Source organism: Sphaerodactylus townsendi, linkage group LG02 (assembly GCF_021028975.2).
Source record: "Sphaerodactylus townsendi isolate TG3544 linkage group LG02, MPM_Stown_v2.3, whole genome shotgun sequence".
In the NCBI taxonomy this organism is placed as follows: Eukaryota; Metazoa; Chordata; class Lepidosauria; order Squamata; family Sphaerodactylidae; genus Sphaerodactylus; species Sphaerodactylus townsendi.
This window is the reverse complement of record NC_059426.1, coordinates 173,688,781-173,701,783: the sequence shown is the minus strand read 5'-3', so window position 1 is coordinate 173,701,783 and position 13,003 is coordinate 173,688,781. Positions and strand designations below refer to the sequence as shown.

Here is a 13,003-nt window from a genome sequence, read left to right as displayed (position 1 = left end):
GGGGGGGAATGGCACCTGGGGCAACACCAGCTCCGGTCGCCCCCCCCCCACTCCCCACCCCGATTACCTTAGCTGGCAGGAGCCTGCTATGAGCTGCCCCTCGGCCTGGTCCCGCCAGGCTGCTCTTTCAGCCAGTGCTGCCGGGGCAGGGCCGAGTGGAGGGGGTGGGGGCGTTTCTCTGCCCCTCATAACCAGCTGGCATGCGCCCAGGGACACGTGACACCACATGTCCCCGTGAGCGCTCCATCCCTGCCAAGGAACCCATACTAGAGACAAGGCTGAGTACCTGAAACAGCGGTCTCGAAATAACAGGGACTCAGGCTGCACGTTTGTCTGGAGGAATCCAAGGCTAAGAGAAGTCTAATTTTAAAAGGCACTAGGAAAAAACGTGTTTTGAACACCGTCAGCCCCGTTTCCCAACCTAGGAAGGGATAAGATGAGCTACAGAGCACAGAACCTAAAACGCAGGAGGGAAACCTTCCAAAGCGAAAAGACGTTGGAGCGAAAGGTACTTCAACTTAAAATGCTGAATTTTTTTATACAGCAAAATTGTATTAAACAGCAGCAGATAAAAACACCGTACGCCCCGTCACCCAAAACAGGCAAGGGACATTTTAAAAGGTTTAAAAGGTTAACTATAAAACAATATTACATCCAAAATATGAACAGGCTAATTCAAGTATATACACAATATATTAAAATCATATAAATTATATATTTATACAAAGGGCACAAATATAGTAGGAACTGCTGTGAATTGAGCAGAAAAGAGACCCCAACGGCTGGATTCAGCTCCATTGGGTATTCAATTTCTCACCAAGGGGTTTTCCCTGACACGCACACGCACCCCTCGAAAAATACCTCAGATACCACATGTACAGAAAGAGAACATACAAAATGCTGCTAACACAAATGAAAATGCTAATAGGGCAGAGTTAAAGTACACATAAATGTCAATCTACCAATTTTAAGACTGAGCGATAAGAATCCTTCCCCCTTTCCCAAATTATCTGGGATTTCAATTTGCACAAATTGCATTCAGCTTGGATGCTTTTTTAAAAAAACCAACCGAACTACCGCGGGACTCTACTCAGGCTGTGGGAAAAAACAGAAGTGAGCAAACTCATGCCGTAACGGCTACGGAAGGATGCAAGAAAGCTGTGTCACTGAAGCTAGAGGAGCAAAACAGCTTGTTTTTAATCGGTGATTTCAAAATAGCTACCGAATGCTTAGAACGCAATGAGTCAATTTATGAATCCTGCAGTCGGTGAAGAATCATGAGCGACCTGAACTAGCAAATAGGATCCAGGCCAACGCACGCATGTTCTACAGAGATAGAGAGAGACCCAGGACTTCTTTCTAGCATGGCAGCCCAGCCACGTAAGTGACTACATTTATAAAGGAGTTGCTACATTTCCAATTTGCCCACTGGTCCAATGCACTACACCAAGTGGAAAGAAAACTAAAAGGAGGGGGGGGGGGGGCTGGGGAGACAGAACACTGTGGAAGATGATTGGATATGTATATATATAAAAAAAGAATTCAAATGCCAAATGAAAACTGAGAAAGGCTAACCAATGATTTGCTAACACTGGATTTCAATTAAAGGTGCTTTCACACATCACGCGAGAGCCCTTCGGATGTCGACAGGCAAGCGACTGCTCCTTGGAGTCCTGACGGGGGTTTGACAAGATGGAATTGCTTAAGCAAGGACAGTCAAGCAGAAACGAACCCGCCCCACTGGCTCCCGCTCACGGCGTTCTGGCTTGTCAAGCACATTGTGGAGGCCTGGGATACAGACCCCAAGGAATAGCAACCACGCCACCAACAGCAACATCTGAAGGGCTCTGAAGTTAGCAATGAACAGACCCAAGGATCGATTCTTTGATGCACGGAGTTGGTAAAAAGACAGGGAGACTGGTGCACAGCCGAGCCGCTTCCAAAAAATTCGGAAGCAAAGCTCAAGTGCTTCCATTTCACACGTCCCCACCCCCACCCCCCACCCCAAAATGCCCTATGCATCTGTGGGACCAAATAACCCGTATTTTAACCCTTCCCATATTATGTTTTAATTAGCATTTTCTAAAAACAGGGTGACTTCGGTGCCACTAGAACATAACACTAGAAGTGGCCCATGGACGATTCCCCAAATTTCAAGTAATTTTGTGTCTTTCGTTTGTTTTGAACAGCTGCATGAGATCACACGGCAGAGTTTCCTAATATCTTTTGTGCTCTTGTTCCTAACACCGACCCTTTCTTGTTCACGGCTCCTTCGAACACGCGTCTTTTAACGGAACATTCAACCAGGTTTGCCCTCACATTCGGTACCCCCTCCATGAGAACGAGCTATTCAAGTTCATTATATTGCAAATTAAGGAGAAAAAAACAGAGAGAGAGACAAATTACATTCTGTACGTTCCTTTTTTAGGTCTGAAAAAATATGTGTCTTAAAGGCTTGTCAAAGTTTAGAAGAAAAGCATTTTTCTGTTAAAAAATCCCAAGATTAAAAAATTGTTAAGACACTGGGTTTTGTTTTTTTTCCTTCTGATCACGGGTGCTAAGAAAAAATACTACAAATATACTACAGTTTGTCGTCGTGAACATGCTGCTACTAAGCATGGAATGCCACCGATATCTGTTTGGTTCCTGGTATCAGTGTACCTCCACACCCCTTGTTAACCCACCCACCCAGCCCCAGTCCCTCATTAATAACAATCCTATAAAAAGGTAAAATCTAGCGTTAGTGGCAAATTCTTAACCTTCACAGTAAATTGTTAACAAAGTGAGCTCTGTTATAGTCATGTGTAAAACGGCATCAGTCAATTGGACCCTGAAAAATCAGCTTGACGCAGTTCTGATCTCCGGAGAGCTGGATAGCGCAGAAAGGGCAGGCGGCGTGGAACGCGTGAGTGCCGTGGGGCAACGGGATTTGGGACCAGTATTTGGCAGACTTCTCCGAGCACACGTGTCCACAAGGGGTGAAAGCGTAAGTCGGGGGACCGGCGTCAACGTAAAAGCCAGCCTCGCAGCCAAGCCAGAGAGGCACGTAGGGACCAATGGTTCTGCACATGGGACACTCGCGCTCATTGGCTTCCATGTCGCTGCGGTGTCCCCAGTTGTGGTAGCCGTGGACGTGGCCACAACTGAGGTAAGCCCAGGGCTGTTTTTCTTCGACCACTTCTTTGCGGTTGATGCTGGGAAAGGCCAGGGTGTTCAGGCCCACGGGGCACTGGGGCCGCGCGGCGTTAATCTCTTGCCGCAGGGCCTCGATGTGTTTCTGGGTGGGTGTGTGGAACAAGCCGTCTGCCGTCCTCCACAGAAGCGTGGCCCCGCACAGGTCGATGAGAGAGCCGTCTTGCAGGACGTTGGTTTCGTTTTCTACCTGAAAGAGGCAAGCAGGGGGGATTAGGTTTGATAGCCGGTTCTGTCTGAAGTTGCCAGCCCGCCCTACTTTGCCCTGAGCAAAACAACAGATTTGCCATCCTGGATGGTGGGTGTCACCCACGCTGCATTGCTGCGTCAGTTCCGACCCCAGGCTGCTTTGGTCTTTATCCTGCCTTCCACATGTCCTCTGGAGCCACCAGATTTTGACTCGCATTTTTCGGGAGGCTTTTGTGGTTCTTAAGGGACCTTTTTACTCTTGGTTTCTAGCCCTGCAAATTAAATTGCCGATATCTTCTCGTCATTGTGTAGAACGTGTTGGCTAGTAAGTATTGGTAGTCCTCATCTTTAATTCTGAGGAGTCTGAATCTCAGTCAGCCAGGGCTAGGCCTGGGTCTCTTAAGGGCTGCCTTAGTCTTCCAGGCTGAGGGGGGCCCTTTCTTTTCTCTGCCAGCCTCTGACTCTACCCCCCATCCCCTGTAAAAATCTGGAAGACCTTTGGCCCCCAAGTGCTTTTTTTTAATTTAATTTTTTTATTTTTTTATTAATTAATTAGACTTTTATATCACCCTATCCCTGAGGGGCTCCGGGCAGTGTACAACATGTAAACATAATACAACATAAGATGGCTAAAAACCTTTAAAAGCAGCGATAAAAAACAATAGAAGCTGAGTATAATAAATATAATATAATAAATATCAGTATAAATATAAGTAGCGTCAAGCAGCTCTATTTTCAAAGTCCTCTCCCCAAGAGGGAGGGATGGCGAGTCCCGTTAGATGACCAACGGCCCAGGTGTAAGGGGCCAAAAGAAGGGGGGGCACCATCAGCAGCCGGTCCCTCCAAAGGCCCGGCGGAACAGCTCCGTCTTATAGGGCCCTGCGGAACTCACCAAGGTCCTGCAGGGCCCGGACAGTTGGAGGGAGAGCGTTCCACCAGGCCGGGGCCAGAGCCATAAAGGCCCTGGCCCACGTGGAGGCCAGCCGCATCACCGAGGGGCCAGGAACCACTAGTAGATTGGCCTCAACTGATCGAAGAGGCCGTACAGGGACATATGGGGTGATGCGGTCTTGAAGATACGATGGTCCCAGCCCGCGTAAGGCCTTAAAGGTCAACACCAACACCTTGAAGATGATCCGGAACTCTACTAGAAGCCAGTAAACAGCTCAGCCATCTCTTCCCTCAGTAATAGCCCTCTCACGTTTAAAAGCACCTCTAATAAAGGCAGCAACCTCTTAAGCTGCCAGATCCAGCCGCATGCATCCTACCGGCTGAACTTGAGCCCTTTCCCGGAGCTGAAAACAGGCCTCCGTGGCTCCTGCGCTTGCCTCCCCGCAGGGCCTGCTCTTCGGCAGCTTCCTCCTGCATGCTGTGATGGTGGCCGCCATTTTGTGAAGGTGCTTTGTTTTCATGCCAAAATTACTGGAGGCAGGAGCAGCCTGCGGGCTGAACTCCGTGGCGGAGGCTTGGGTTGAGGCCGCCCTCTCTGGAAACGTGCCTGCCCAAATTGGCTGCTGAGCGGCTCCAGCAGCCACTGGAGTGTCCTCTTCCTCGGAGGAAGTAAAAGGCTCCTTTCCTTCTCCCAGCTTGGATGCGTGCTGGAGAAAACAAACGGCTCCTGAGCTTAGTGCTCAGAGCCTCTTTAACACGGGCCCCAAAGAGACTGACTATGTTCCTCTCTCATTGCCCAATCAAAGTAGAGAGAAATCAAGGGAGGCTGGAAGAACAAAGAACAGAGCCTGAATAGGAACAACAGAAAAATAAGGATAAGAATACGGAAGTGAAGGACAGGCAACTGGCCACAACTGCTCTCCTTGGAGGCAGGAAAGAACTGGAGGAGAAGTAGGCATGTTCCGGGACAGCTAGGAAGAAAAGAATGTATTCCTGCCTCCTCCAATTGGTCAGTGGGAAACACCCACAGATGTTCTCGAGCTGAAAGGGAGAATTTATTTCCGCCTCATGCATCTCATGTTCAAAACTGAGCTTTGCTGAAAATCCAGGCTCTTCGGCAGGCAATACGTCAATGACAAATCAGGGTTTAAATGAAGCCAAAGGTCAAACTGCAGACATCATCAGACTCATCAATCATCAGAAGCCTGAAGGAGGGTTGGAAGAATGCAAAGTAGCATTCTTCACCTAAGCGTACAAAGAGCACACTCTGGTTTTTTTGGTCAAGACAGGCCCCCCCCCCTTTAACGGCGGCAGAAAGGGAAAGGCTATTAAGAGGAGGTTTTGTCCTCTTTTGGAAAGGGGCTAATTCACAAGGCACCCCCCCCCCCCCCAACTTACCAGCTTGCCTCTCTGCTGAGCAGACCTTGTTTCCCGGAGAGTGTAGACATCGCCGCAGACGGAAATTTCCCTCCAGACTCCAGGCTTAGATTCTTCGGTGAATCCCCCTCTCGGATGCATGACTAGAACGCCATTGGTTGTTAATCCATCCATATGCCCATCCGGATTCTTCCACTTTGCTGCTTTTTCCTAGATGCAACACCACAGCCCACCCAAAAAGGAGGGGGGAAAACCCACACCAAAAATATTAGCTTTGCAGTGCTGGAAAAGTCAGTCAGGAATGAAGTCCATTTTCCAAATCACACAAGTTAGTTTTCCAAAGAAAGAGTGGCTCTTTACTTACTATGCTATTCAGTCGGGTTGGGGGATGGGCACTGGTGGAATCCAAAAATGTTAGTAACAGGTTCCCATGGTGGTGGGATTCAAACTAGCGTAGCGCCAATGGGGCTGGGCGGGGCATGACGGGGGCATGGCTGGGCACAACAGGGGCGGGGCATTCCTGGGAGGAGCTGTGGCAAGGACGCAGCTGCTGCGCCGGTTCTTGGGCGGGAAACGAATGCACGCAGGCGCAGGCTGCCACGCACGCCGGTGCACCTCCTGCTAGACTGCTTCAAGTTCTGCACGCTACTGCTGAGAGGAGGGGCGTAACTAAGGCAAAAATCACGTGGCAAAATCACCAATTGGTAACCCCCTCTCGGCACACACAAATAATTAGTAACCTACTCTCGGGAGCCTGTGAGAACCTGTTGGATCCCACCTCTGGGATGGGAACCTCAGAGGGGATAGGTAGGATATCACCAGTGTCACTATATTCATTCTGGGTACAACCCAGAAGTGACAATGGGTCACTAGGAATCACTGGAAACTATGATTTTACCGGAATTTATGTTTTCCTACAGCTACCCGCCAGCAGAGATTTTTTTCTCTTTTATTTTTTTCCTGCCCCATCTCATAGGGGTGGCAGGTGACCAAAAAGATCAGAAGGAGGCCTCCGACCACAAAAATCAGCAAAGCATTTGAGTGAAATCACTCACAGCCAGGCAGCTGATCACAAGGGAATGCACCTGTCTCCACTCCCCGTGAACTTAACGGGTTGACAAAAGCATTTGGCCTCTGCAGACCAAGGAACTACCAAGTTGGAATGCTGAAGTTCACAGTCCAGTCATGAAGCTGGCTGTGTGTGTGGCCTACAGCCTCAAGGGCTCGTGGGGGTCACTGTCCCCTCCCAAACATGCCCATTTCTTTCTAAAGCGTGCCTGGCTCTTTTTGTAGCCTAGACCAGTGATGGCGAACCTTTTCGAGACCGAGTGCCCAAATTGCAACCCAAAACCCACTTATTTATTGCAAAGTGCCAACACAAAGTGTTGCCACACACGGCAATTTAACCTGAATAATGAGGTTTGAGTTTAGAAAAAAACGGTTGGCTCCGAGGCGTGCATCACTTTGAAGCAACCGTGAAACTCTTCCAACGGGTGAATCATGACCCTAGGAGGGTTTACTCAAAAGCAAGCCCCATTGCCAGCAACCGAGCTTATTCCCAGGTAAAGGATCACGCTTTAGTTCTTTGCATGAAAATCAGTGGGGTTTAACAGCGCTTAACAGGGTTACCTACACTGCTTCCCCAAAACTAGGTCTTAGGTTTAATGCTAATAATCGAGCCCAGCTGCCCAGGCCAGCCTAGATATGGGGGGGGGGGGGGACGACTGTTTGCGCGTGCCCATGGAGAGGGCTCTGAGTGCCGCCTCTGGCACCCGTGCCATAGGTTCGCCACCACTGGCCTAGACTTAAGGGAGATGAGCAAGCATGGAAGAGGAGAAGCAGCAAGACAGTGAGTCAACTCCTCTCCAAGCAAATGTGGTTTATCAGCTCAGTTTTTTCCTCTTTGGGCCTCTGGCCTCTGTTTCTTTCGGTCACCTTTTAACGTCCACTGTGACAAGTGAGAATGCTGGGCAGAAGAAGCTGGAGGGAGATCTATACTATTCAGAGGCCACCTCCTCTGTCTGCAATGAGAAACTTGCTTCGGGAGCCGGCAGGGCCATGGGAGGAGGGCAGGAGCGGAGAAAAGGATCCATTGGATACTCACCGTGAAGGGTCTTTCTACTGTAGGTAAGTGGGGCATCTTGTGTGGGTGTGATCTCGACCAATTGCAGAGAGGCAGGAAATGATGAAATTCTTCCATGTACTTCCTGTGAGGTCTTGGGGTCACCTTCTTCAGTACCCCCGCCTGGCATAGTGTAGTGGTATAGCAGCTTGGCAGTACAGGAACATATAACCAAAACACGGAAGGAAAAAACAATGGCTCGGCAATAACCAGGGATCACTGTGAAGAAACACAGTGACAACAACAAATCGCACAACCCTAAACGCTGGAAACAGTCTGAAAACATGAATTTAGTTGGATAACTGAGAGAGTAACATCGGGAAACAAATGGAATCCTAGGGTTAAGATGCCCCACTTCACCTACAGTAGAAAGACCCTTCAACGGTGTGAGTATCCAAATGGATCCCTTCTACTGTAGGAGTGGGGCATCTTGTGTGGGACCTCCTCGAGCAGTGTCCCGAATTGGGTGGGTTTCATTAGTCCCCGATGATACTTTCCAGTACCCTTTTGCCAAAGCGCTGACTTCTGCCGAGGCCAGGGACCGAATTTTATAATGAGATCGCATGAAGGTGGAAATGGAAGACCAGGTGGCAGCTTTGCAGATGTCTTCCAATCGATGCATGATTTCGAAGGCTGCGCTTGGTCGCAGCATCATAAGCGAACTGAGTGGGGAGCTGTGACTCTGAGGGACCGGGTAAGTCAGAAGTTTTGTATGTTTTCAGACATATGTACAGGCTTTCAGGGTACTACTGATTGCTGCTCTTGGACATTTGGCGCTCCCAAGTTAAGCGGGCTAATGTTGGATGAACATACTCTCTGATTTGGCGCTAACCTCCCTCCGCCTATTATGCGTATGCTTTTAAGGTCCCGCCGCGACGACGCCAATGTGTGCCACGATTTCTCTTTGGGATGAGAGGGACCTCGCATGCAGAAGTTGGAAACGCATTTCCATCTCCCTGGCTTACGCATGTGGAAAGGGGAGTTAACCTTCGAATGAAAGTTGGGATCTGCACGAAGACATACTCTATCCTTAATGGAAATTCATCGCAGAATTTTGAGTTTATTGAAAGGGCGCCGGGCTCAGCCACTCTTCCTGGCCGCATGTTATTGCAATTAAGAATAATCGCCATTCATTTACCCATTTGATGTGTACAGTTTGAATGGGTTTGAACGTGGGACCTAGTGAGTTTGCCGGTATTAGGACACATGCCGCTCAGGCGCTTGCAAGAGGGGAACCTGTGGATCACCGCAAGAGGTTGGGACAATTTTTACCCCTCTTAGGGAAGTTCAGAACGCCCTCGATGTTCAGGTGTGGGGGTAAATCACCCACACAAGGGGACATTGACGGTAGCGCAAGAGCTGCCAATTCCGTTCTGCCATGTAAGGTGGGAACACTTGAGTCCCATTTGAGTAGCCCCTGTTGCTGTAGGAATTCCAAGATAACGGTGGATGGATGGTTCCGTGGGATCGAAGTCGCTTGCGATGGCACCAACTCTGGACGTAGGGCTCCTTCCATGAACAGTTGTAGATATTGGACCGGTCGCATTCCTGCTGCCTGGCTGTTAAGAATTGTAGGATGTGACTTCTTCCTCGAAAATTCCCTTTATCCTGAGGGTTTGCCCGCTCAAGAGCCATTACGCGGTCAGCCTTTGAACCAAGCCGGGATCGGGATGAATGATGGGGCCCCAGCCAGGAAGTCGGAAGTGATTGGGCAGAGTCAGTGGAAGTTCCCATGGCGATGGCTGGGGCAGTTCCTAGAGATGGTGGTGAACCAGGGTCTCCTGGGCCATCATTGGGGCTGTAACGAGGATCACCAAGGCTGGATAATGATCCCGCGCAGGGAGCTTCGAGGGATCAGGGTGAAAAGGAGGGAATGCATAGAGAAGATTTGAAGGCCATATCAGCTGCTCGAGGGTCTTCACAAGGCTACTGCCTGTGGATGGTAGTGTCGGTCATGAACTTTGGAAGTTGGATGGTTCTTTCTGAGAGGGCGAACAGGTCTACCTCCGGAGTGCCGAAGGTGTTGCATATCTTGAAGAAGACCCGTGGATCGAAGTCAGCCATCTCGGGTTTCTCGCGACAGATCTCTGGGTCTGCTGAGCCAATCCGCCTTCTAGATTCTGACTCCTCTGATGTGTAGGGCTTCTAGCGATGCCAAGTTCTCCCCGCCCATTGGAGGATTTTACTGTTAAGCTTCTCGAAAGTGGAGCCTTGCTGATCTGGAGCCTCCCTGGTTGTTGATGTACATCTTCGCGGCAACATTGTCTGTTCTTATGATGACATGTTGGTGACGAATTTGTGGCCGAAATGTTGAAGGGCAAGGAAGATCGCTCGAAGTTTCCAACACATTGATGTGGAGCCGAGATTCTTCCGGAGACCAAGTTCCCCGGACATACATTTGACTGAGGTGGCCCCCCAGCCCTGAAGGCTGGCGTCTGTGAAGACTTGAGCTCGATGAGCAGGTAGATAACGTTTTCCGCCGTCTGAGGTTGGAGCGGTTCGTCCACCAGAGAAGGCTGAGACGGACTCTTGGGGGCATGGTCAATTTTCTGTCTTTCTTGGCAATAATGTCCAGCTGGTATGCACGGAGGAATCGCTGGAGCGGTCTCGGCTGCGTGAAAACGTGCCACTGGGTCAGGTCGATTACTGAGATGAAGGTTCAGCAGACTTTGCCAGTTTTAGCAAGGACGATCTTCTGTTGGACATGACTAGTAATGTCGTTTTCCTGATTCTTTCTACCTTCTCTTCTGGTATGAAAAGGGAGTCTTGTACCGTGTCCAGCACTGCGCCTAGGTGTTCTCCCGAAAGCCGTGTGGAGGGAATGAAAGAGCTTTCTTTCTTTGTTCTACGATAAAGCCACATGCTGTGCTACAGGGTTTCTTGAACTATTCCTGCGATGTCGGCGATGGCCTTTGGGGAGCGGAGCATGCGAGCAACGAATCGAAAGCAGATCAGTCGGTGAGGAAGGTAGACGTGTATCCCCCCTTCTGTTCCCTCAACATGATGACTGGAGCCAATAGTACCTTGGAGAAGAGTTCTTGGGGCCGTGGCTGAGTCCGAATGGCAACGTCTTGAATTGATAATGTTGATCCTGTAATGTGGCCTAATCTCCAGGTAACTTTCTGGTGAGAGTTGTGAATAAAGGGATGGTGCAAATAGGCTTCGGTCAGATTCTAACGAAGTCAGCGAGTCATCTTCGATGGCCGAAGAGTTGTCCGTGGATAGGACCGAGGGTTTCCATCCTGAATTTAGGGGACCGAATGAATTTGTTGATGCGCTTCAGGTTGAGGATTGCCCATCCAGTCCCCATTTCTTTTTGGGGACTGTAAAGAAATGTGAATATGTCCCCCATGAGAAACGTTCCGCTGTCGCGTACAAGGGTTCAATGGCTTGGATCTTGAGATTATCCAAGAGTGGGAAACCGCCCGCCGAGAGTTCTCTGCTGGCTTTGGCCGGATCCCTTTGGAGAGCGGCGAAAATGAAATCAGAGTGGTGATGTGGGAATAACGCTGGAATTCTATTACATAACCTGTGGAGATGACTTCCTTTGTCCACCTGTCCGCGTGGTTTCCCTGCCAACGGTGCTGAAAGTGTTGGAGACTGGCCTCCCACCGGGATGCTTTCGATCGTCACTGCTTGTTCTTATTGGAGTTGAAGGACTTGCCCTGCGCTTGTTGTATTGTTTGGAAGGATTGTTTTGTAGTTCCGAAAGGAATGTTGATTCTGCCAGTGTGGTTCTTTGCCCGCCTGCGTTTAGCGATGCGGGGTAAGGATTTGTGGGACCGAAGGTAAACTTGTTGTTGGTAGAGGACCTGTCGGGTGCCCGGACAGATTTTGGCATCAGCTCTTTTTGTTGTCTTTGGTTTGGACAAGGACTTGCGTCCAATTCTTTGCCAAATAGGCCCCCCCCTCCATAAGTATGAATAACAACCAGCCACTACGTTCGTTTTAGATTGTATGTCCTGCTTGCCATGGCCGCTTAATCCAGGCGCTAAGCGTCTTGCTATATCATGTTAGAGGTACTAAGTGATCTACGCTACCAGTGACATGGCGTACCAAGATGGCATCTGCTATGAAGGCGAATTGGCAGAAAGGACCCTTTCGATGCCTTCTCTGATGCCTTTGACTGGAATCATCTCCAGGAGACGTTTGAGCTACTACCATCTATGAGGCTCTGGCCACTATGGAAGGAGAGGGCGTAAGAGTTTTGATGGCTGTCCGCCAACCACTCATGCTGGGATCTGCTAACGCAAGCGCCAAGCTTCAGACCTCTCCCATCAAGCGGGTCCTTGATATTGCCCTCCCCCTCTTTGGCTACCCAGTGCCCCGGAATGTAGTGAGGCCTGACACAGGGGCATCAACTGGAGGATTCTGGAGGAGGACGTGAAAACTGCTGAGGCATCAGATATTTTTTTCTTAACCCAAAATTAGGGGCAAGCCCTTGTGGGCAGTGGGATTGAGCCATTCCCTATGAATCCTTTTAACAAAGCATTCAGGAACAGGGAAATACTTGTCGCCCTCCCTATCAGCGCCGGGAAGTAGGATGATGTGCCTTTTGGATAGCCCTTGATTGGCTTTGTTGGACGCCGCTAATGGAAGGCTGGGGAATTTGTTCTTCCGCGTCCTCAGGTGTCGCCAGGAAATCCAGAGCGGAGAATAGTTTTAGAAATTAAGGAGTTGGATTTCTTCCAGTTTAAAAGCATAACTTCTGTATGGATTGTTCTACAGCTGGCTCAGGGGTTTCCTCTTGGTGTCCAGAGAAGGAATTTTTTCTCCCCCATCAGAGCCGTCTAAACTGGATAATCTCTTCTTCCTCCTCATTAGGTAGAAAGGGCTAAGGGGTCCCTTCTGTAGGAGCCGGAGTCCTCTCGGTGGGGACTCTACTTGGGATCTAATGGGACCGAGTGCAGGAAAAAGCCGGGCATTAGCTTTGTTCTTTGATCTCTTGCATCAAGAGCTTTGTCTATCTCCCTTCTAAAGAACTCGAAGCGAAAACTGCAGGCTGCGTTCATCCAGGAGGAGGCTGGAGATTAACTGCCCAGTGGTTAGAATCTCCCCGTTCAGGATCCCAGGTGGGTCTTGCCTCAGTTAGGGGCACAAGGGAAGAACCAGTTGGATCCGGGGGGGGCCCGCTTGAGGTGTAGCTTCGATTACTATCGGCGAGGCCCTGGGAAGGTCGGAGGAGTCGGCTATGGAGTTCTCACGAGTTAGGGACGCGCTTTGGGAAGGCGC

General features: G+C 49.8%; 1 protein-coding gene across 1 annotated transcript in view; it reads right to left on the bottom strand.

Annotated features, from left to right (window-relative positions):
* Positions 1 to 512: 512 nt before the first annotated feature.
* PELI2 (pellino E3 ubiquitin protein ligase family member 2) overlaps positions 513 to 13,003 on the bottom strand; it is a 144,970-nt gene continuing 132,479 nt past the window's right edge. The window contains exons 5-6 of the mRNA XM_048485908.1: positions 5,671 to 5,859; positions 513 to 3,382 (exon numbers count right to left, since the gene is read on the bottom strand). Coding sequence (XP_048341865.1) covers positions 2,816 to 3,382; positions 5,671 to 5,859 — 756 coding nt within the window. The 3' untranslated portion in view covers positions 513 to 2,815. The remainder of the gene's footprint in view (positions 3,383 to 5,670; positions 5,860 to 13,003) is intronic.